Genomic DNA, 24311 nt, shown 5'->3' with positions numbered 1-24311 from the left:
GCAATTTGCAAAATTAAAATCGATTAATTGCCACGGCGTCAGGAAATTTTTTAAATAAACATTAATTTTTGGTGCTACGCGCAGGACAGCGGTGTTTGATTCACACAAGTTGATTTCCACCAAAATTTCTTCCAATCTTTATCTAATATATTATTTTCTTACTCTATATTTTGTTGTATTTTAATATTTTAATTCCACAAAAATCAAACTAATTTATTATTGTTTGTAAAATATTGTTTAACCAATTGCATATGTTTAAAAATAATAAACTTTTATTCTCTAAGTTAAAATATATGAACAAAGAAAGTTTTTGCTAATAAAAGTGTTATTTCAAAGGATAGAGTATGCGTTTTTATTTTGCAATAAACAAATTTATTTATTTATATCGAAATGTAATAAAAATTAAAATGTATTAAAAATAAAATCAATCATTATCAAAGGTCATTGGAATGCCCAATTAGAGCAAACTATCCGCTGTCCTGCGCGTAGCACCAATAATTAATGTTTATTAAAAAAATTTCTGACGTCGTGGTGTTAATCAATTTTATTTTGCAAAATTGCAAATTAAAGGTACAGTACATTTCTATACGCCAAAAAAATTCAATTTGTTATCTGCTTTATTTTCAGTCCTGTAACATTTTGAAAAAATGAATTTTTTTTGCGAAAGCTGGATTGCAAAATTTATTTTGCAAAATCTATTAAACCGATCTTAATAAAATTTACAATATTGTTTAACTGTATCATAAAGTTTTTCTTAGTGAAATATGAAGGTTCTAAGTGTAGCATAAATTGTTGAAAAACGTAAAATGCGAATACTTGTTTTTGTTTAGTTTTTTCGCAATTATTGCTATTTTGCAACAAGAGTGACTATTTTTTAAATCTTTAACCAATTCTATATTGTAGGAAATTTAATAATGCAACTTTTATGTCAGTACAACTTTTCTCGGAAATGAATACTTTTAAAGTTATAATCAAAAACCGAAGAAAGAAATCGAATTTTTCCTTAATTTTTTGACATTTTGATTATTTAAACAATGTTCCGGACATTTTTGAGAGGGAGGATAACTTAAATATTATTATTTGATTTATTTTCAAGCAATTTCTGTAAAAAAATTTGAGTCACCTCTCAACGTCCAAATGTACTAATATTTTTACAGATGCGCCCTGGTCTACTATGAAATGCCAAAAAATTTTATTACTAAATAATATATATCATGGCACTAGAAAATCTGGATTGGAAGGTTATGAGAAACATGCTTGAAGTGATTTTCCGAAAAATCGGCGTACACATTACTGTGTTGTCTTTCTCAACTTCTCACGTACTCTTTCAGTTTTCACTCTATACCTTAATTAATATATTGTAATTTATCTTTGTAAATAAAAAATACTGTTTAACAATTTTATTAACATAATTTAACATTATACATACTTTCTCATAATATTCATCTCCATCTTCTATTGGTGATTTAACTTCTGCGTCAATTGTTAAAAACTTTGTGAATGCAGATGTAATTGGTTCTTCAAATTTATTTATAACAGGGCGTATAGGATCACGTCTAGAACAATAAAAGGGACATAGGTAAATTTTAAAAAATAAAAAGTTGTCACAAGTCAGCAAATAAATCAGTTTCCTATCTCTCTCTCTCTCTCTCTCTCTCTCTCTCTCTCTCTCTCTCTCTCTCTCTCTCTCTCTCTCTCTCTCGCGTGCTCTCTCTCTCGCTCTCTCTCGCGTGCTCTCTCTCTCTATCTCTCTCGCCCCCATGTCGCTGCAGCCCAAGTCGGCCCCTGGTTTCCCCAACAACCACAAAAATGCCACAAGGAAATAGCTTTAGAACAACATCCAGTTATCCCTCCTCAATATCTCTTTAGTATCGTTTCTCACTTCGTCTATCCACCTCTTTCTTGGTCTTCCTACTGGCCGATGTCCCCACCAGTGGCGTGCTGAAACTTTTCAAGCGGCCCGGTGATTTTATAGAAAAGCGGCCTCCCATTCTCATTTTATCTTCTATTATCAGAATTTTTTATTTGTTATTTATTGTTCTGAAACTATTTCTTTGAGGAATTTTTTTAATTAACTATTCTAATTGGAAATAGGCCACAATTTAACTTGAAAAATCATTTTATTGACGTTTCGACTTCCATTAGGACGTCGTTGTCAAAATACAAAATATTAATAAATTAAACAAAAATTTTTTGCTTAGTAAAAAATTTTTTCTAATAATTTAATTTAATCTGACTCATTCATATCGGCAATTCAGATATATTATAAGTATTATACATTTTAAAGTAGAAGACTTTAAAATGATACTGCCAATATTTGTGAGATATGAGATATGACATACGTCTGGACGAGATTAGGTAGGATGTGGCTACTGTGTTTGAAAATATTAAAAATCAATAATTATTATAATTGAACGTATATAAAAAAAAATCAATAAGCAAAGCGCAGAAAAGCATTGCAGTAATGATAGAATTTTGTAAAAAAATATTAAATACTTTAAATGACTCAATATCAACATAAATTACTTTGACACTTGAAAATAGTTTCGCTGAATAGGATAAAATTCACATAAAAATGTATGTATTAGGTACTAAAATTTGTTTTATTGGCATAAAATAATTCTTATATTGGTTTTAAGAATGATTTGTACCATATTATAAAGTAAATATTACCGTATAATAATAAAAAGGTCTTAGGTTTTGCGGATTATTTTCATAAAACTGTTTTTTTATTACGTGGATAGGCGCAAACCTTCGGCTTCAATGTTACTTAAATGCATTCATTTTTTAGAATCGTCAAAAACTAATAAATATTTTTAAAAAATTTAAACGCAGAATGAAAGATTGCATTATTACCGAGGGCTGAAAGTCCCTTAGAATAAATAAAAAGTTTCTTTTGAATGAGATATTTGAAATTAAAAATCACACTAAATTTAATTTTCTCTTTTTTTTCACCCCTGTAATTTATTAAAATAAACATAGAAGTTTTCACTGAAATTTTTCAAAAATACTTATTAGTATTCTCAGTCGAAAAAAATGAATGCAATGGAATAGCATTGAAGCCGAAAGTGTGCGCCCATCTCCTTAATAACTAATATAGAAACGTTTTAAAATTATTAGTTATTTGTAAAAGAATCATTAGTTACCGCTAATGAACACTTAAAAATCTATCAAATATTATTTATAAGTTATAAAATGTACATACCTAACAACTTTTACTTTTCTTACACTTGGAATGTTCCTGTTATTTTTTTATAACTTAATCGTATTTAAACAGCTTCTTGAATTTCAATGAATCTTACATATTATTCCTTACTAATTTCTTGATTTATTAATCTATGTGGAAATATGCTTTCTGTGCTTTCGTAAATAAGATATTCGTATTTACAATGCTTATGCTTGGTAACGCAAACAATATAATATTTTTAATGGATCTATCCCTCGCTCCTCGCTAATTTCAAGATAACCGCGAATCATCGCCTGGTCCTGTCCACTCAGCAAAACCGAAAACATCCAAAAATACTTAACGAACTTTTCCCAGAAAGAAACACATAATAATATGACATACCTATTATCTAAACAAAATATTATATACAATTGCTGAGTCGCATTTTGTTAAAGTATGTGTTTATATTATTATCAGTAGTAATTGCACAAATTCTGAGCTCTAAAATTCTATATTAATTTTAGAGATCGACTGCAATTTGTTGCGATTATTTCATGAATAAAACTGTTCAAAACCAAAATTTTATGGTAATTTATTTATGTAAGTACAAATAAGTACAATTAAACACACAGTTGTTATAAATATTTTACGGTTGAAAGTCATCACTTTTATAATTTTTAAAACATTAATTGTCATTAATGTCACTGAATGTATTTTTTCATAGCAACGAAGGGCATCTGACGTAATATACTTGACGATGGGAAATTATCAAAAATTATCAGTCTAATTCAGATTTCTGTAGCTTTCTGTTGGTCAGAATCTCCTATGAATGAAATAATCCGAATAATACCTACTCATGACTCAATTAAATGTCTTAATTTTAACCGTTTTGAAATACAGAGGGTGTGTATAAAACAGAAAACTGGAATTAATGAAATATTATTCAAATGGCTCGAACACTATGTATGGAAATAAAATATTTTTGAAACGTTTTGTCAATATCATTCGATTAGAAATTAAAACTTAAATAAAAAATTTTTTGTTACGTCTAAATTTTTTTGTGAAAAAAAACTTATTTGACCGGCCTCAAGAGGCGGCTTCCTCTCGGTGATTGCACCGATTCATTTATATGGCCAGCACGCCACTGCGTCCCACAATAGTTTCACTAAGCGTTCTACTAGGTGTTCTGTCATTATCAATTCTTACAGGGTGACCTGCTTAGCGCAATATTTATATTTTTGCATAATTTCCTAATGAGGGTGCTTTGTAATATTGATACAACTTATGGTTGAACCTTATTCTCCACGTACCATTGTCGCAGATGGATCCGAATATCTTTCTCAATATCTTCCTTTCAAAAGTATTAATAAGTTTTATTGTATAAAACTATATTGTATAATTTTACAAGAATAAAAGACCGCTAAACGCCGTAAAAATGAGTGGCTCATACAATATTTTAGCTACAAATGATCTGATATGATTATTACGTGGCGCGAAAATGTATTTTTATTTTGATACAAAACAAAATTCTAGTTTTATTTTAAAAGATTTTTCACACTTTTACGGTGTTTAGCGGTTTTTTATTCTTGTATCAGGAGTTTTTCAAAGTTATTTATAAATTAAATGTATGAACTTGAATGCAATGTTTCTCGATTACACGTTAAGCTTTATACATGGTCGCCTTTATCGCATTATCTCCCAAATCATCTAGTGTCCATCGAATGTACACTAGATTTTTTTCTCTATGCGAAATAGACTGAAAAAAAAAATATTGGGATGGCCGGTAAATGAACTCAGATTGCCCGTTGTCAGATCAAATTTAGCGTCGTAACCACTACAACCACATAAACCATTTCGGGAATAATCGTTAATTGGATTATACTTTTGTAGCTTAATAACCTCTAAACGGCTTAACCGATTTTGATGACTAAACATGAGTTTGAAACGTATTGACAAGTAGTATCTGATGCATCTAAGGTCAAGTATGATAGCTGAAGCTATTACTGGAATTATTGAGCTTGACAAACCCTTTTTTCCCATAGGAAATAGATTTGATCATATTTATGAAGCCTATAACTTAAAAAATTCGAATTTTCCCGGATATATACACCTTTAGATTCGTCTAGAGTCCTTCTACAAACGCTCAGTTATTGGCGTAACTGAGATAACTGGATCCAAGCCGCACAAAACAGAGAGAGATGGAAAGAGCTGAGGGAGACCTTTCTCCAGCAGTGGACGCGAACGGGTTGATGATGACATTTATAGACTTCAAGGTTTCTCCCCATGTGATTTTTTGACGCGCTCGAATAACTGAAAATCCCCCGCTTGGGCTGCCCTACCATAATGGGTAAAAAAGATAACTTGACACAAAATCTCCATTTTATTAATGTATATTTGAATAACTTACTTGCAGTACCCTTTTGGAACGTAATCCCTACCAGTTGTAGTAGAATATAAAATGTGATTTATCTCTTCTTCAGTCATTTCTAATTCAAATATTTACCATTTAAAAATGTATCTTGCAGATATTTAGAAGTATGTAATATTTGTATCAAATGTCGATATGACATTTTAAACGAAACGTGAAATATAAATAAGTTCATATTCTTCTTACTCTTTTTCTTGGCTTGCATACTTGTGCATCTGCCAGTACATTTGATAGTATTGCAGCTCGTCTTGCTCTAATGATGGGACCACAATAACGACTAATGCCGTTAATTAACGCATTATTTGCATTACAGAGATGGCAAATAATGCGTTAATTAACGGCATTAGACGTTACTGCGGCCCCAGCATAAGCAATGCTGCAACACTGAAAACCTAAATGTTGCCTTATTTATACGGGGAGTATTAGGGATGTTTAAAAGAAGTTCGGGTCAAATTATTTTAAATTCATAAATTCATTTTGTTAATATTTAAATGATTAATAACTGCCTGTAGTTGTTCATGAGTAATATTTTGTAATATACATATTTTGAACATTGGAATTCTTTGTTACTCCAATTTTGTCAGTTTGATTCTCAGATTAAACTGTTTGGATATAATTATGTACAGTTGAGTCCACCAGTCTTCCGTGCGTCATCATTTAAAACATACGAAATAAGTCGATGATAAGTCGGAAATTGAAATTTACTAAACGCAACAGCAAGTGACAGTAAGTAGCTACTGCTCCTATTACGGGTTAAAATTTGAGTTATCAAATATGTGTTTTATCTCGCCAGGTATTCATGACGCACGGGTAAAGATTCGTGGACTCAACTGTAAGTTAGTCGTTTCCATTAGATATGTCTTTTTAGTACGTCTTTTGTTAAGTGATTACAGACAACTCTGGGAAAAATACGAATAAATTCCATTAAAAACATGCATGAAGAAGAAACAAATTACACAAATAAAATACATATTAACAATAACACATATATTATGAGAAGTTCCTTTGAAGACTTCTACCATGTAACCAATTTCTGGGCACTTCCTTAATCTCTGCTTTCTACAATTATTATTTACAAGGCAAGCAAACAACGAATAAAGGAGATCAAAGGAACTCTACAATATGCAGTGACATTACGTCCATTCGCCTAAACGAAAGTTAGTTCCCCGTACTCACAATATGAGTAAACTGAGAAAATTAAAGACAGTTTATCTTTAATTTCGACTCAGAGAACATCAATCATCCCCTGGCATACGGTTCACTATCTGCAAAGATCTTCCGAGGGGCTATATTATGATCTGCTCTGAATCTAAATGAAACCAAACTGTCTATTTAACCTTTGTCGAGCGGCATAATTTTACACCTTTAACAGACGGCATAGGTACAATTGTACCTGTTATATATTTTCTTAAAAATTCGTTAAACTAAAGGTAGAAAATATAATATGTTAATTTTAAGATAATATTATTTATTACTATCATAACTGGTACCTAACAAATTGTTTAATATTGCAATAAATAAATAATAATATTCGGCAATTGGATCTTATACGGATTTACAAACAAAGATTAGAAGCCGCTATGACGTGCCCGCTCTTATTTATCGTAAATTATTGAAATTACTACAACAATAAACTTGAAAATAGTGGTCGTAAACAAATTCTAGGAAGAGTAGCATTGTATTGTATTTCAATTGGAAACGTAGATCTCATTCCCATTTAGTTGTTTGGTATTTGGCATTACGTGTATATACCCTATTCCACGAACATACGCCTGTTTTGGATTACTTCGACAACGAATATTTTACTGTGCAAAATAAGAAGAACGAAAGTAAATTGAAAATAACATTGTTGTTTATTGGAATAATTATTAGCGCCATTTACTTTCGTCCTTCTTATGTTGCACAGTAAAATATTCGTTGTCGAAGTAATCCAAAACAGGCGTATGTTCGTGGAATGGCCCATACCTAAAAATTATTATGAATAATACTGTTTAAACTGTTTATATATCTAGTTTACCAAAATGGAGACAAAAGAGGTGTACATAGAAATAACAAAAAAAAAACTTGTGTGAGGTGTGGATTATGGAGTATCTGCCACTAATACGTGCAGCAATGTCTTGAATGAAGACACGTTGTTTATTCTCCGTTTAGGCCTAGGCCTATTCAGGGTCGTAAAGTTAACTTTAGACAAGTTAACGTTGGCGAACAAACAGTTTTGGATCTGGTCACGTCTTATAAAGGTTATGTGCAGAATGTTACCACATATAAATTTTTACCAGTTTTGAATTTGCTAAATTCTTGAATTCATGACACAGGATGTTAGTAAGGCTATTAGGCACAGTTAGAAAAAATAATAGATTTCTGCCCTCCAATATGTAAGCAAACAAGGAAATAGGTGGTTTTTTCACAAATTTTGCATACAATCATGATGCTATTGTATGCTCTTATATGTGCCAAAGCAAAAATGACGATGTCCCTCGTCCGTGCATATGACAGGAAAAGTAGAAGAGAGTGAAGTAGCGAAGCTGAAAATAATTGAGTATTACAATAAAACCAAAGCGGGATTGATAACATGGATAAAATACTGGGTGCGTATTTGACCGTATACTCACCCAGAATTTTGTGTGTACCTATTGGCCTTTTTTTATAACATTGACATCACTGGCTTATCATGCTGCATTATACATCTACAGCGTAATCCATTACAAAAAACAAAGCACTAACGCAGGAACTTTTTGAAGGATCATTCTAAAGATATTTCGTTGCCTTTATTTCAATCTCAATGTAAAAAAACCGCATGATGATGAGAAGTCATTTTCTTCGTAGTGCTGTAGAAATAGTCCTTGATCGAAACAGAGCATCCTATTTGTTGTAAAAACTCCTCCTCAAGTATCTCACAGCATTCGTGGATCTACTCCAGTAACCGGAAGTTTGTTGTCATGTTTGTCGAAACGAACGGAAAAACAGCATAAAACGAGAAAAACTTGTGTAGTATGTTTTCTACCTCTGTGTGACAAATATTCTTTATTTAAAACGATATGTACCTACGTGTTCCGAAAATCCTAAAATCCACACATTCATTTTTGTATTTTGATCCAAATGAGCTATCATTTAAATGCAAAATGTATTGTTTTTTTAAATTATTTATTTAAAAAAATATACAAGGTACAAATGTACCTATGCCGTCGTTTATGGGGGTAGAAATTCTTTAAGCCTCCTTCTGGGAACCGAAAAAATATTGTTTTGTTAAATTTGCCTCACATATTCTATTGGATAAATGTAGAAATGTCACAAAAGTTCAAGTCTCGATCTCTTTAAAAAACAAGTTATCACAATTTGAAAACTCAAAAGTTACAATAATTGTACCCATGCCGCCCGACGAAGGTTAAGCAGAATTATAAAAAAAAAGAATGTGTGTGTACTTTGTACGCACGTAAGAAGTTATACTTCTATCATAATATAATTTCAACGAAATAAATATACCTACTCAACAGTTACTACAATACAAAAAATTAACAATAATTACCAAACATGAACCAAAACTTAACAATGCCAAATATTAAAAAAAAAAAGAAAAAAATATGAATCGTCCGGGATTTGAACCCGCAATCTCGCGATTTTTTGATCTCTGGTCCAATGCTCTACCAACAAGGCCATCAAGCCGCATGCCAGTTACCTTTCAGATATACATAATTATACATCACGGTGACAAGTGAAATATAAAAATAGATGTTTTATTATTTTACGCCCAAGGAAGACAAATCCAAAGACACAAAATTATAATAAAAAACCTTTTAAACCACCTTTTTCAAATTGCGCAAGTTGTATTATTAATATTAATGTTAATAAATGAAATATAATAAACATTTTGACGTTTCACAATTTGACAATTCACTTTTAACTGCAGTGCCTTAAAAATTTTAAAGCACTAGTGCCTTAAAGTAGCATTTTTAACGCTCCTATGGAGTCCTTAAAATTGCATTTTTAACACGTTTGTAGAAAAATATATTTAAAAACACTAATATATTCTTTCCACACCTTTTCTGGACTGATACATACATAAATTAAAACATTTTGAAGTATAACTTCAAAAATATAATATGAAAACTATTTAAAAAGGCAGTATAACTATTAACTAACCTTTGTTGTTTCTCTTCCCACAAATTTTAAAACGAAACAACCATACATAACCAAACCGTCACCCGTCCAAACCACAGCTGCGCTACAGCTGCCATATTGGATAATTTTTGACATGTCATTTGAACATCCAATCAGAACAAAGTTATAATGCGCATGCGCCGGGATCGTAGGTTTTAACATATAAAAATTCACCCTCATATCGCGCGTAAAGAAGTATAACTTCAAAAAAAAGTTATCACAATTTGAAAACTCAAAAGTTACAATAATTGTACCCATGCCGCCCGACGAAGGTTAAGCAGAATTATAAAAATAATTTGCTTTTGGACAATTCGACATCTATTAACGAAATGAGAATTCCCAAATCTGAACACCTCTAGTCCTCAGAACTCTATTTTCTCAGTTTATTCATATTGTGAGTGCACGGAACCAACTTTCCGACTAATAAGTCGGAAATTGAAATTTACTATGTAAACGCAACAGCAAGTGACAGTAAGGAGCTACTGCTCCTATTACGGATTAAAATTTGAGTTATCAAATATGTGTTTTATCTCGCCAGGTATTAATGACGCACGGGATTCGTTGGATTTTCGTTTGATATTTTTTTCTAGATGAATGGACGGAATGTGACTGCATGTTGTAGAGTCCCTTTCGTCTACTTTATTCGTCGTCTACTTGCCTTATAAATTGTAGATGCAGAAATTGGTTCCACGGTAAAGGTATTCAGATTTGGAATTTTTTATTTCGTTAGTTGATGTCGCTACAGCGTCCAAAAAGCGAATTATTTTCATAATTCTGCGTAAATAGATAGTTCGGTTTCATTTCGATTCAGAGCAGATCATATAGCCCCTTTGAAGACTTCTGGAGGGAGTGAAACGTACATAAGGTTATGTGTGTGTGTTTAGATGTATGACCTTGGTTTGAACCAATTGGCCAGCTCAAAATTTTTTTTTATTATCTTTTTCATAGACACAATTTCCTAATTTTAACTGAGATACATTATATTTTAATAAATACATACAGTCGGAAAAATGAAAGAATACCCATGAACGAACATATAAAACACGCTGTATTTTCCTGTCACCGTGTCACAAAGAAAATTGCCCAGCGCAAGTACATGTAGTAATAATTATTACATGTACTTGCGCTGGCCAATTTTTTGTATGACACGGTGACAGAAAAATACAGCGTGTTCTATATGTTCGTTCATGGGTATTCTTTCATTCTTTCTACTGTACATATATTACATACAATACATTAAAAATACAGGGTGTCCAGAAACTCTACCGACAAACGAAGACAGGAGATACCTCAGAAAATTTAAAGACAATTTAACCCAATTCACCTAGTCCGAAAATGCTTCCTAAGGGAGCTAGAGCTCTTTGAAGATGGCGTCATGTAATTAGTTTTTCTTAAATACCTCCAGAACGCTTCTATTTAGAAAAACGAAAATTGGTATGCATATTTACTTTCCAGAAATGAATCGATTTCATCCATTGCGAATTTCTAGTACCGGTTATAGGTGTCCGTTTTGGGTAGGGCAACGGTTATTTTATCGCATAACTTTTTTGTCTTTAACTTTTAAGCATTTTTGATACTGGATAATTAAATCGTGAGGTATTCTAGTACTAAAAGGTACTCTTGTTTTAAGTCGGTAGGACGCACCGTTTTCTAGAAAAATCGATTTGAAAGTTTTTTGTTATGGAAATTTGAAAAAAAATTGAAAAAATTTTTCAAAAAGAAACGATGTATTTTACCAAGTTGAAGCAAGAGTAACTTTTAGTACTCGAGTACCTTATAATTGAATATTCTAGTGCCAAAAATGCTTAAAAATTAAAGACAAAAAAGGTATGCAATAAAATAACTGTTGACCTACCCAAAACGGACGCCTATGACCGGTACTAGAAATTCGCAATTTATGAAATCGAATTATCTCTAAAATATAAATAAATGTACCAGTTTTCGTCTTTCTAAATAGTTTTTTTTTGAAAATTTTTTTTAAATTCAAAAACCGAAAAATTTTCAAATTGATTTTTCTAGAAAACGGTGTACCCTGCCGACTTAAAGCAAGAGTACCTTTTAGTACTAGAATACCTTACAATTTAATAATAATTCAGAGTCAAAAATGCTTAAAAAGTAAAGACAAAAATGTTGGGCAATAAAATAACCGTTGCCCTACCCAAAACGGACGCCTATGATCGGTACTAGAAATTCGCAATCAATGTAATAGAGTTATCTCTAGAAGATAAATACGCGTACCAATTTTTGTTTTTCTAAATAAAGGCGTTCTGGAGGTATATAAGAAAAACTTATTACAAGACGCCATCTTCAGAGAGTTCTAGCTCCCTTAGGAAGCATTTTCGGACTAAGCGAATTGGGTTAAATTGTCTTAAAATTATCTGAAGAATCTTCTGTCTTCGTTTGTCGGTAGAGTTTCTGGACACCCTGTATATACTAATATTAAACACTATTACTAAATACTTATACTAAACCACTAATGGATATTAAATTTTTTTTTCCAGCGCTAAGACCTAAACCCGATTCAACACCTCGGAGGTTTAGTCCTTCTTTGTGTTGTTTTTTCCTTTTTTTTTTTGTGATTTTTTTTTGTGTTTTTTTATTATTTTTTGATATTTATGATCCAGGGCCTCCGTAAGAACTACTGGCGCCTGTGTGCAAAAAAGGATTTTGGCTCCCCTTAAGGCATTTTGATAATGTTTTTTTATTTATTTTTTTGAAGCTAAGTAGGTAGGTAGGTGCTTTAATTAAAGCAAAATAGGTACAAATAACACCATAGCAAATATTAATTGAATAAAGTTTAAGGGGCTTTATTGAATAAATTCTGCATCTTGTCACACTTAGAGGGTTTAAACTTAACCCGAAAACATTTTCTCACCCCACCCACAACATTCCACTTATCCCACCTTTTTGTGGATGACGAACTCAGAGTACCTCGTTATTCAAATTTTGTCCATTTAGATTGTATCGTCGCCCCCGTTAGCGAAATTATTCCGATTCGATTTTGTGCACACGATTCGATTTTGTGCACAAACTTACTCAAAAAGAGGTCACTTATAACAAGTCCACAGGGTGACAGGCGGTGCTGTGGTCGAAAAATTGTTTAAACAATTTTTTTTAAACAAATTCACAAAAAAATTTTTCATTTCGAACAATTTTTGTTTAGATAACTTGTAGGCCTGGATCTCGCGTACCAAAAAAAAGTTGATTAGTAGCAAGCTGAAAATTTGTTAACAGCTTAACGGTCAGACAAACTTTGATGTACGGGAACACTGGAACAGGGGATGTTTTAATTGTGGAACAGGTTAAAAATTTGGAACGTCAGACTATGAAAACGTCCCATGTATTTTGTCGGACAGAACTCCCAGTTGATTTTTTGCCCTTTCATTAAACTCTCCTGCAAAAATCAGACTGCTATTTATCACCAACATAATTCCTGTCATTTAAAATGTTCTACGTATCGGACTTATTAAAATGCCCAGTTGGTGATAAATACCAGTCTGATTTTTGCATGAGAATTTAATGAATGGGTAACAAATTAATTGGAAGTTCTGTCCGACAAAATACATGTGACGTTTTTGTAGTCTGACGTTTCAAATTTTTAATCTATTCCACATTTTAAACTTGTTCCAGTGTTCCTATACATCAAAGTTTGTCCGACTAGACACAGTTAAACTATTAACAAATTTTTAGCTTTAATCAACTTTTTTTCAACAAGAGACCTTTTTTTTTTCAAAAATCACAAGAGACCTTTTTTGTTCGGAATGACCCGAATTATCTAAAAAAATTGTTCAAAGTGAAAAAATTATTTTTGTGAATTTGTTTAAAAAAATTTTTTAAACAATTTTTCGACCAAGGTACCGCCTGGAACCCTCAGAATTTGTTATAAGGACGTCTTTTTGTGTAAGTTTTTGCAAAAAAATCTAACCGAAATAATTTCGATAACGTGGACAACGATAAAGCCTGGACTATAGCGCTAATTGTTAATAATTAAAAACGACAGCTTTGTAATAAAATAATAACAAAAATTTCTTCAGAATCTTCATGGAGGGGTTTTAAAATTGACTTTATAATTCACTTTTTGACTTTCATAATTATAATTTTTAATCGAGTTATTAAGCCTTGAAAATGGCCATTTCCGCATTTTAGGCTATTGATTATATATTTTAGAAAGGAACTACAACGTTTACAAAGTTTTTCATAAATTATTGATTCATACAGTCAATGGACCTTTAACTATGAGAAAACCGCGGAGTGCTACCATTTAAAGGGGTGCGTTTTTAAAAAAGGGGTGAATTAGTCCCTAGGCACAGGGCGAATTAAGGTGAGTTATATGCACATTTGATACAAACACTTCTACAGGAAAATTGTTCCAGGTTAATTTTACTATCGAAATATCATATTTCATATTTATATCATATTTATCGAAATATCAATAATAAAACAAGTGAAGAAAAAAAGAGGGTACAAAATGGGCAATAGAGAGATAAAAATACTCTGTTACGCTGATGACACCGTGTTAGTAGCAGAGTGCGAAGACGACCTACAAAGATTATTGCACGAGTTCAACATTAACGCAAAAGAAATGAATATGAAAATATCAGTCCAAAAAACAAAAAGCTTAGTAATTGCCAAAGAACCAATAAGATGCAAATTGGAGTTAGACAATCAAATTATACAACAAGTAATGACTTTCAAATATCTGGGAATTAATCTATCAGCCGACAACAATATCGAAGAAGAGGTAAAAGACCAAATAATTAAAGCCAGTAGAACGGCCGGGTGCCTAAACGACACAATTTGGAAAAACAAACACCTAAGATTGGAAACAAAGGCCCGAATATATAAGTCAGTTATTAGGCCAGTTATGACTTACACGGCCGAAACAAGACCAGATACAAGCAAAACACGAAGACATCTGGAAACCAACGAAATGAAGATCTTAAGAAGGATTGCTGGAAAAGGACTACAGGATAGGGTAAGAAGTGAGGAAATCAGACGCATATGTGGAGTAGACAATATAAATACCTGGGTAAAGAACAGAAAAGAAGAGTGGAATGAGCACATAAGCAGGATGTCTGAATCAACGATAGTAAGAATAGCCAGGGACAAGTCACCGTTAGGCAGGAGAAGTATAGGACGCCCAAGTAAAAGATGGAATGACAACTTAGGGGCAGAATGAAAGGCACCGTTGAAGAAAAACAGGCAGTACTGCCTATATAAAAGAAGAAGAAGAAGAAAAAATATCATATTCTAAAGTCAAAAATATTTTTTTGTACAATATATTCAAAAGAAAAGCAAGAAAAAATCACGAAAGATAGCAATTTTGCTTTTTGTCCCTCAACTTTTTTCACGGGGATATAGGTATAGGCATTGCTTCAGCGAAAATTAATTTCCATCGGTCCTCTTTAAACTGACGTTTGATAGAAGTCTCTATGATTTATAGTTTCTGAAACAGGATTTTTCCAAATTCGCCACTCACAGCGATTTTGGGTAATTTTCCTTGTTACTTTGGAAACATTGTTCTGTAACTTTTTTCTACGCAGCTTTAGGTGTATGCAATGTTATATTTAATAGGAAGAAAAGTCCATTGCCTTTAAAACTGTCTATAGTAGAAGGCTGCATGACTACTTTTAGCAAGATATGGTTTTTCAAAATTTTATACTTTTAATGATTTTTGATATATCGATTATTTCTAAGTTTCTGATTATAACTTTTTTTATTGTATATTTAGGTATAAACATTGTGTAATAAAAAAGAAAGCTTATTTTCTATGCTTCAAAATGGTGTATTGTAAAAAATTCTAGAACTATCTTTAAACAAGATATGCTTCTTCAAATTGTGTCATGTGTCATATACACATGCAATAGGTCCCACTAAGTTGGAACCATATGGAAAACTTTTTTATTATTAACTTTATGAAAAAAAATTTTCGTTATAAAATGCTCTTCATAGTCTAAAATCTAAAATGCAATCATCAGATATAAAATTGTATCAATAGTGTACGAGGTATGTTAAAAAATATGAATTTTGCTCAAGAGTGAAGTACCTCTATATGTCACAATATCGAAAAGTGTTATTAAGTTTTTTGGAATTAAAAGTTAGGTTATAATGTGCAATTCTATTTTTCTTATTGAAAAAAATAAAAAATTTTAAAATTTTTCTCCAATTACTTATACCCTTGGATATGCTACGGATATCTTATTTAAAAGTAGTCCTAGAATTTTTTGCAATACACCATTTTAATGTAAAGAAAATAAGTTTTTTTATTTCACAAGGTATATATATCTAAATTTACAAGAACAAAGGTCATATGGAGAAATTTAAAAAGTAATCATAAAAAATTGAGCTGTGAGCGGCGACTTTCGAAAAATCCTGTTTCAGAAACTATGAATTATAGAGACTTCTACCAAACATCAGTTTAAAGAGGAACGATGGTAATTATTTTTCGCTGAAGCAATGCCTGTACCTATATCCCTGTGGAAAAAAGTTATGGGACAAAAAACAAAATTGCTTTCTTTCTTGTTTTTCTTGCTTTTCTTTTGAATATACAGGGTGGTTCATCTTATTCGCCTCGGTCTCTGTACAGAAAACCACTTGATATTTTAAAATAATTTCTTCACAGAAATATACAGGGCCTTTATTACTACAACCTAAAAATAATGTGAATTATACAGGGTGTTCCAAAAAAGAGTGGTATATCAAAGTTATATTTTTTCTTATGGCATGCCCTATATCTGATGATATTATTGAATTGACCTTAAAAAATAAGCTATACTTTCATAAGGGTTCCCTATACCTAAATACAGGGTGTTTTGATTTATTTCGATTTTTATAAAAATGTAAGGTTTTAGAAAAAAATAAATATCTACGAATCTAAGAAGCAGTAACAAATTCTTTCTCGGATCTTAATAATAAACTATTTAGCATACTTAAACAGATGCTTATTACAACAAAATTTCTTACAGGGTGGTCAAAATATGAGATTGTTCTATTAACAAATTCAAGCTGTAATAACTTACTTATTTTAAATAGAACACCCTGTATCTTACTAGTCTATCGCGTAGAAAATTTACTTAGCTTTGAATTTGTACTAGAGTTTCCTATACCTATCTTTTTACAGGGTGGTCAAAATATTAGATTGTTCTATTAACAAATTCAAGCTGTAATAACTTACTTATTTTAAATAGAACACCCTGTATCTTAATAGTCTATCTAGTAGAAAATTTACTTAGCTTTCAATTCTTATTAGGGTTTCTTATACCTATCTCCCTTCATTTTTTAAATATTTAAAGATTTCCTAATTTGTAAGCTTTAAAAATTAGAATTAAGTACCTATGTCGTGGTTATGTACAACACATCACCAACACCTGCAATATACTTAAATATCTTAATCAAGATAGTTTCATTAATAAAATTCACATTTTTATCATTTAATCTTCTTATTTTAAATGACATACTCGATATTCTATTCTTTATAATGGAAGATATTTAAAATCTCTTCAATTCCATGTTAACATTCTCAATACACATGTTATTCTGTAGATATAAATTCCCATGTTATTCTGTAAATACCCATTTTTACTAATTTTTTACAATTGTCTCGTTTTCGTCAAAGTAGCTATTGCATTTAATTGTTTGTAATTGCGATTTAAAGATTCAAACAAACAGTGGCGTTCTTAAATTTACTTAAGGGGTGATACAGTAGCGATCAACAGGTAGCCAAAACGCGTTCCAAGATTGCGGCTGTAATTTTGAATATTTTTTCGAGATATTTGGCACACGTATTCGTAATATAATAAAGAATGGCGGTACAGAGCCCAATTTGAAAAATTTATTAATATGTGGAAATTACTCTGTAATTAAATACAATATTAAAAAAACGAGCCTGTACCGCCATAAAGAAGAACAAAAAAATACACTTTCTTCAAATAAACTTTTTTATCCGATGCCTAGATTTTGTGTCATTTTGGAACTACTAATTAAATAAAAAAATTTAGTAGTTCCAAAATGACACAAAATCTAGGCATCGGATAAAAAAGTTTATTTGAGGAAAGTGTATTTTTTGTTCTTCTTAATGGCGGTACAGGCTCGTTTTTTTAATATTGTATTTAATTACAGAGTAATTTCCACACATTAATATATTTTTCAAATTGGGCTCTGTACCGCCATTCTTTATTATATTACGAATACGTGTGCCAAATATCTCGAAAAAATATTCAAAATTACAGCCGCAATCTTGGAACGCGTTTTCGCTACCTGTTGATCGCTACTGTTTCCTCTTAATAACCGTTGGGTTAAGATATGGAAAATACTTATACGGAATGAAATATAATTTAAATATCTTCCAGAATACGGCATCTAATATAGGGTATGCAGTTTAAAATAAACGTATTATTCAATTTCACATGCAGGCCAAAATCAACTAAAATAATACAACACTCTGTGTGACTACATGATAACACTGAAAATTTCATTAATGACAGTATCTTGTCTAAGTATATTGCCGGTGTTGGTGATGTGTTGTACATAAACACGACATAGGTACTTATGTAATTCTAATTTTTAAAGCTTACAAATTAGGAAATCTTTAAATATTTAAAAAATGAAGGGAGATAGGTATAGGAAACCCTAATAAGAATTGAAAGCTAAGTAAATTTTCTACTCGATAGACTAGTAAGATACAGGGTGTTCCATTTAAAATAAGTAAGTTATTACAGCTTGAATTTGTTAATAGAACAATCTAATATTTTGACCGCCCTGTAAAAAGATAGGTATAGGAAACCCTAGTACAAATTGAAAGCTAAGTAAATTTTCTACGCAATAGACTAGTAAGATATAGGGTGTTCTATTTAAAATAAGTAAGTTATTACAGCTTGAATTTGTTAATAGAACAATCTCATATTTTGACCACCCTGTAAGAAATTTTGTTGCAATAAGCATCTGTTTAAGTATGCTAAATAGTCTTTTATTAAGATCCAAGAAAGAATTTGTCTCTACTTCTTAGATTGGTAGATATTTATTTTTTTCTAAAACCTTACATTTTTATAAAAATCGAAATAAATCAAAACACCCTGTATTTAGGTATAGGGAACCCTTATGAAAGTATAGCTTATTTTTTAAGGTCAATTCAATAATGTCATCAGATATAGGGCATTCCATAAGAAAAAATAAAACTTTGATCTACCACTCTTTTTTGGAACACCCTGTATAATTCACATTATTTTTAGGTTGTAGTATTAAAGGCCCCGTATATTTCTGTGAAGAAATTTTTTTAAAATATCAAGTGGTTTTCCGTACAGAGACCGAGGTGAATAAGATGAACCACCCTGTATTTTTGTAACGAAAAATATTTTTGACTTTAAAATGTGATATTTCGATAGTAAATTTAACGTGGAAAAATTTTCCTGTAGACGTGTTTGTATCAAAAGTTCATAGAACTCACCCTAATTTACCTCGTGCCTAGGGACTAATTCACCCCTTTCTCAGATTTTTCAAATTAAGAGGTCCGTTGACCATAGGAGACAATAAAATCATGTTAACGTTGTATTCCTTTTAGCTCTTTTATTTTGAACATAATCAATAGCCTATTTTTTAAATTTTAATTCGCGTATAACTCGATAACAATCAATTTTAGCAAAAAATGACAAGAGACCTTTTTTACTCAGAATGACCCAAGTGATCTAAAAAAAAATGTTAAATACTGAAATGGAAACATTTTTGTGAATTTGTTTTAACAATTTTTCAACCACGGCAACGCCTAGCACCCTGTGGATTTGTTATTAGAACCTCTTTTTGAGTAAAAAAAAAACAATAAAATCCTGTATAAAAGGTATATTTAAAATCCCTCAAAAGGCCAATTTTACACAGGATTTTACTGTTTTTTGTATTACATGGTATACAGCCAACTACAGGAAAACTTTTTCCTTTCCTTTTTTCTTTTTGAGTAAATTTGTGCAAAAAATCGAATCGGAATAATTTCGCTAAAGGGGGCGACGATACAGCTCGGTCTTATTAGTTATTTGATAGGTATGCGATTTTTAAATCTTGTCGATTCATCATTTGAGCGCCACATAATCGTTCGCTTATCGATGAGATAGAATTACCGCCCACACACTATTGCTCAACCAATGTAAAACCTACATGTCTGGAATTTTTCAACGAAATCGGGTTATAGTTAGGTAAATATTTGTTATCTACAGAATGGGTGTTGGTTATGTTTATAGCGGGATTTTTTATTTTATATCTATAGAAAGACTAATACTGCCATGCCATCCAAACAAAGTAAAACTGAACTATTTAATTTCTCAACTTTTTATTTTAAAATAAATTTTTGCTTTTTGATTTTTTTGTAAATATTTTTGCAATTTTTGACCCCCTGTTTTGGCGCCCCTAAAGGATGGCGCCCGTGTGCATTGCACATATGATAGCGGGGGCCCTGCATAGGTCTCTTGCATATTCCTGTAATTTGATTGATCTATCTTGTTGGGGATCTTCCTTGTGATCTTCGGCCTTCCACCTTTCCTTGTATAATGAATCTTTTCATGTTTTCTGTGTTTGCTCTCATGACATGTACAATGTACATGACAGATGGACTTTAATGGAAAGTCGTTGGCTAACTTTTAGTTCCCTTAAAATTATTGAATTATTTGTCCTACGGTTGGCCCTCGGTAATAATGTAATCTTTCATTCTTTGTTTAAATTTTCAAAAATACTAATTAGTTTTCTCAGGATTAAAAAAAAATGAATGCATTTAAAATACATTGGCACGTAATTTTACGTCTACGCCCTTAAACACGAAAAATCACGTTTTGATCTGGAAATTACTGGGCTTTTTTAATTTAATGTTACACATATTAAAAAACACAGAGGGTAGGTAGTTTAAAAAAAAATAAATTGTTAAAACTGCTTTTAATAGTTATTTATAATATAAGTGTTAAAAGTACACGTTAAGGCACGCATGTGAAAGTTTGCAGAATGGGCGATAGCGAGTTCTGCAATTCACATGAGTGCCTTAAAAATGTACTTTTTAACACGCATATCATACAATATTTTTTCTACAAACGTAATTACAGGACAATATCTACAAAAACTTTTACTTGAACTTGGCTGACATTCCATTTTTATATTTTTTTGACATTATATCAAAATTACCTATACGGTCAATACGAATTGCAGTGCCATAATAGTATATTAAGTATGGAGAACGGTAAGGGTTTTATACCGATCGAAGACAATTGTTTGAGATCGAATTATTGTCTGAGATCGGTTACCCTTAACGTTCGACATGCTTATAACGTTTTTTGCACGATTGATACCATTATAAATTATAAAATTAAACATTTTCGTCATATTGACTAGTTTCATTCATTTTATCAAGATAGATACTTTGGTTGTTAGGTAGTAACTAGGGTGCATAACAACAATGGAGAATTGAGCTTTTATTTAGTTGTCAATAATTTTAAGTACAATTTTGATTATTATAAATTAAAATATGAGCGAAAGTGAATTTGAAGAAATTGAACAGGCTTGAGAAGAAGGGTGTTCCGCAATTATTCCCGAAAAATTCAAAATCCGTTATCAAAATACCTACCAAAGTTTTAAAAAATGGTGCGAAGGCAAGAATTTAAGAATCGAAGAAAAGACTCTATTGGCATATTTCGTTCAAAGACATATGCAGTTGAAAGCTCCTGGAAGCCTCTGGGCAGAATATTCAATGATTAAATCCACCGTTTTTCTTTATGATGACATTGATATTTCCAAGTTTTCAACTTTGATCGCGTATTTGAAGAGAACAAATGTTGGCTATAGGCCTAAGAAAGCGAGCATTTTTACACGGGAGCAATTTGAAAAATTTCTGATGGAAGCACCGGATGAAGAATTTCTAGTTCACAGGGTAATATAAGCTAGTTTAGGTAAAAGAAATACTTTAATGAAGATTTTTTCATAATTTGTAGGTCGCAATGATATTGGGAATATCTGGTGCCGGTAGAAGAGAAGAATTATATAATATTACTATGAATGACATCCAACAAACCGATGGTTTAATTATTGTAAAAGTACCCAATACAAAAACGAACATCCAGCGTACTGTTACAGTCGTTAATAAACCAGACGATAAAATTCCATATTTAGAAATTCTGCAAAAGTATATAAAACTTCATCCATTACAAGTAAAATCAAATCATTTGTTCTTAAGATACGCCAAAGGAAAATGTTGTGCTCAAGTAATAGGGAAAGGGACAATCGGGGGCTGGCCTTCTCAAATTGCCAAATTCTTAAATTTGCCTAATCTCGAGAACTATACCGGCCATTCGTTTAGGAGGACATCAGCAACGCTTTTGGCTAATAAAGGTGTTGATGTCCTCGGATTAAAGCGTCATGGAGGTTGGCGTTCATCGACAGTGGCAGAAAGCTATGTAGAAGATTCTCTTCAAAATAAAATAGATTTTGCCGAAAAAATATTGTGCAATACTAGTAATGCTACTAATGTATGCGATTCTGCAGGAGTTTCTGTTAGAAGTGAAACCACAGCCCAAACAAGTGGGATTTCATTAAATAATTTAACAAATTGTATCATAAGTTTCAATATTAATAATTCGTTAGTTTTCTTTATTCTTTCAAAAAATAAATTAAAATTAAGAGATTTTTTAACTCGACGGTAAGTGAATTACTTACCGTCGAGTTGGAGTACTTACCGTCGAGTTGGATTACTTACCGTCGAGTTGCTAGTATATGTCACCTACTGACGTAAAATCTGTCACGGTAAACAGTCAAAAATGATCAATCGTGCAAAAAATTTTTAAAGCACTAGTGCCTTAAAGTAGCATTTTTAACGCTCGTATGGAGTGCTAAAAATTGCATTTTTAACACGGTTGTAGAAAAAAATAATAAAACAATTTAAAATATAAAAAATTTAATTACTAATAAATCAAGTAATATGAATTATATTAATATAACTTATAACATAATAGTTAATATCCTATGCCTGGATTCAGCGTACCAAAAATGCTGATTAATAACAAGCTGAACATTTTTTAATAGCTTAACGGTGTCTAGTTGGACAAACTTTGATGTATGAGAACACTGGAACAGGGGAAGTTTTAATTGTGGAACGTGTCATTATGACAAGCTTATGATTGTGACAATAGTAAATTTTATACAGTGATGAGCGCACTAATAACCGGCAAAATACCGCAAAAGATGGAAAACATAATTAAGTTGTGAGGTAAAAAGTACTCACCGGAGGGACCGCAGACGTTCGGATACAATTAGCATCTCTTTGAAATGACAATGACGTCGACTTTGCAAAGTAACAAGACACTTACTCAACACACACACTACACTACACATTACACCTGAGTTAGTGATAAGTTATACAATTACGTGGCTAAACGTTCTAGTTCTAAACCAAGGCCACAATCAGAAAAATAAAGATAAAAAGAGATGAACCTAGTGGAGTTGTTAAATTTAGCGATAGTAACTGATTGTTTCCCACCTTTAGATGTATCGAACGAATTTGAGAAATGCCACTTTCACAGTGACAGATTTAGTTGACATACTCCTCTGATACGTCTAAAGGTGGGAAACAATCAATATAATGTCAATTTATATGTTACTATCGCTAAATGTAACAACTCTACTTACTAGTTTTATTTCTTTTTATCTCACAGTTTAATACATATGTTTTCCATCTTTTGCGCTATTTTGCCGGTTATTAGCACGCTCATCACTGTATAATACCTATATGAAAAAATGTTTGTCCGACAAACAAAATATGTTGGACATTTTAATAAGTCCGACACTTAGAACATGTCAAATGATAGGAATTATGTTGATTGTAAATAGCAGTCTGATTTTAGCATGCGAGTTTAATGAAGGGTAACAAATCAATTGGAAGTTCTGTCCGACAAAATACATGGGACGTTTTCGTAGTCTGACGTTCGAAACCTGTAACCTGTTCCACAATTAAAACTTCTGTTCCAATGTTCCCGTATATCAAAGTTTGTCTAACTAGACACCGTCAAGCTATTAAAAATTTTTTAGCTTGCTATTAATAAATTTTTTTTTACGCTGGATCCAGGTCTATTCTCTTGCTCTTTTATTTCTTATATCATACGATATAAACACCCTATATTGATGGAGAAATCATACTAATATACGGAATAAATAAATAGAATGCCTAAATTTATACTGACAGACTGTTAAGTTATTATAATAATTTATTTCGTTTTTGTTTTTAAGAATTCCTGAATCTCCTCTAACGATTTTCCCTTAGTCTCGGGAATAAGTTTATACACAAATATAAAAATAACAAAACTGACACCTGAAAATGTAAAAAATGGTATAGCATACGAACCATAATAACTTTCTAGCCAATGAAACACTTTGGCTGATATTACAGCAAATACAGACATCCACAATTCAGTCATTGTAAGAGCATTAGCCCTCACTCCTGTTGGGAATAATTCACAAGCATAACAAAACGGTGCAAAGGATATACCTATATTGTGAAAGATGTTAAACAGGATTAAAGCAGTGAGGGGCAACCAATTCAAATAA

At 31.5% G+C, this 24311-nt stretch overlaps 1 protein-coding gene across 2 annotated transcripts in view; it reads right to left on the bottom strand.

Annotated features, from left to right (window-relative positions):
* The window catches only part of LOC126884258 (uncharacterized), a 75684-nt gene extending 51949 nt beyond the window's left edge, over positions 1-23735 (bottom strand). Inside the window, exons 1-2 of one of the 2 annotated variants that reach the window (XM_050650192.1) lie at positions 22993-23735; positions 1430-1556 (exon numbers count right to left, since the gene is read on the bottom strand). In XM_050650192.1, coding sequence (XP_050506149.1) covers positions 1430-1556; positions 22993-23102 — 237 coding nt within the window. In that variant the 5' untranslated portion in view covers positions 23103-23735. Of the gene's footprint in view, positions 1-1429; positions 1557-5573; positions 5725-22992 lie in introns of those variants that run through there. The other variant, XM_050650193.1, reaches the window with a different exon arrangement.
* Between the last annotated feature and the right edge of the window lie 576 nt (positions 23736-24311).

The sequence above is a fragment of the Diabrotica virgifera genome, chromosome 5 (assembly GCF_917563875.1).
Source record: "Diabrotica virgifera virgifera chromosome 5, PGI_DIABVI_V3a".
NCBI classification, from domain to species: domain Eukaryota; kingdom Metazoa; phylum Arthropoda; class Insecta; order Coleoptera; family Chrysomelidae; genus Diabrotica; species Diabrotica virgifera.
Note: the sequence above shows the minus strand (reverse complement) of the source record. Positions and strands in the feature narration are given on the sequence as shown.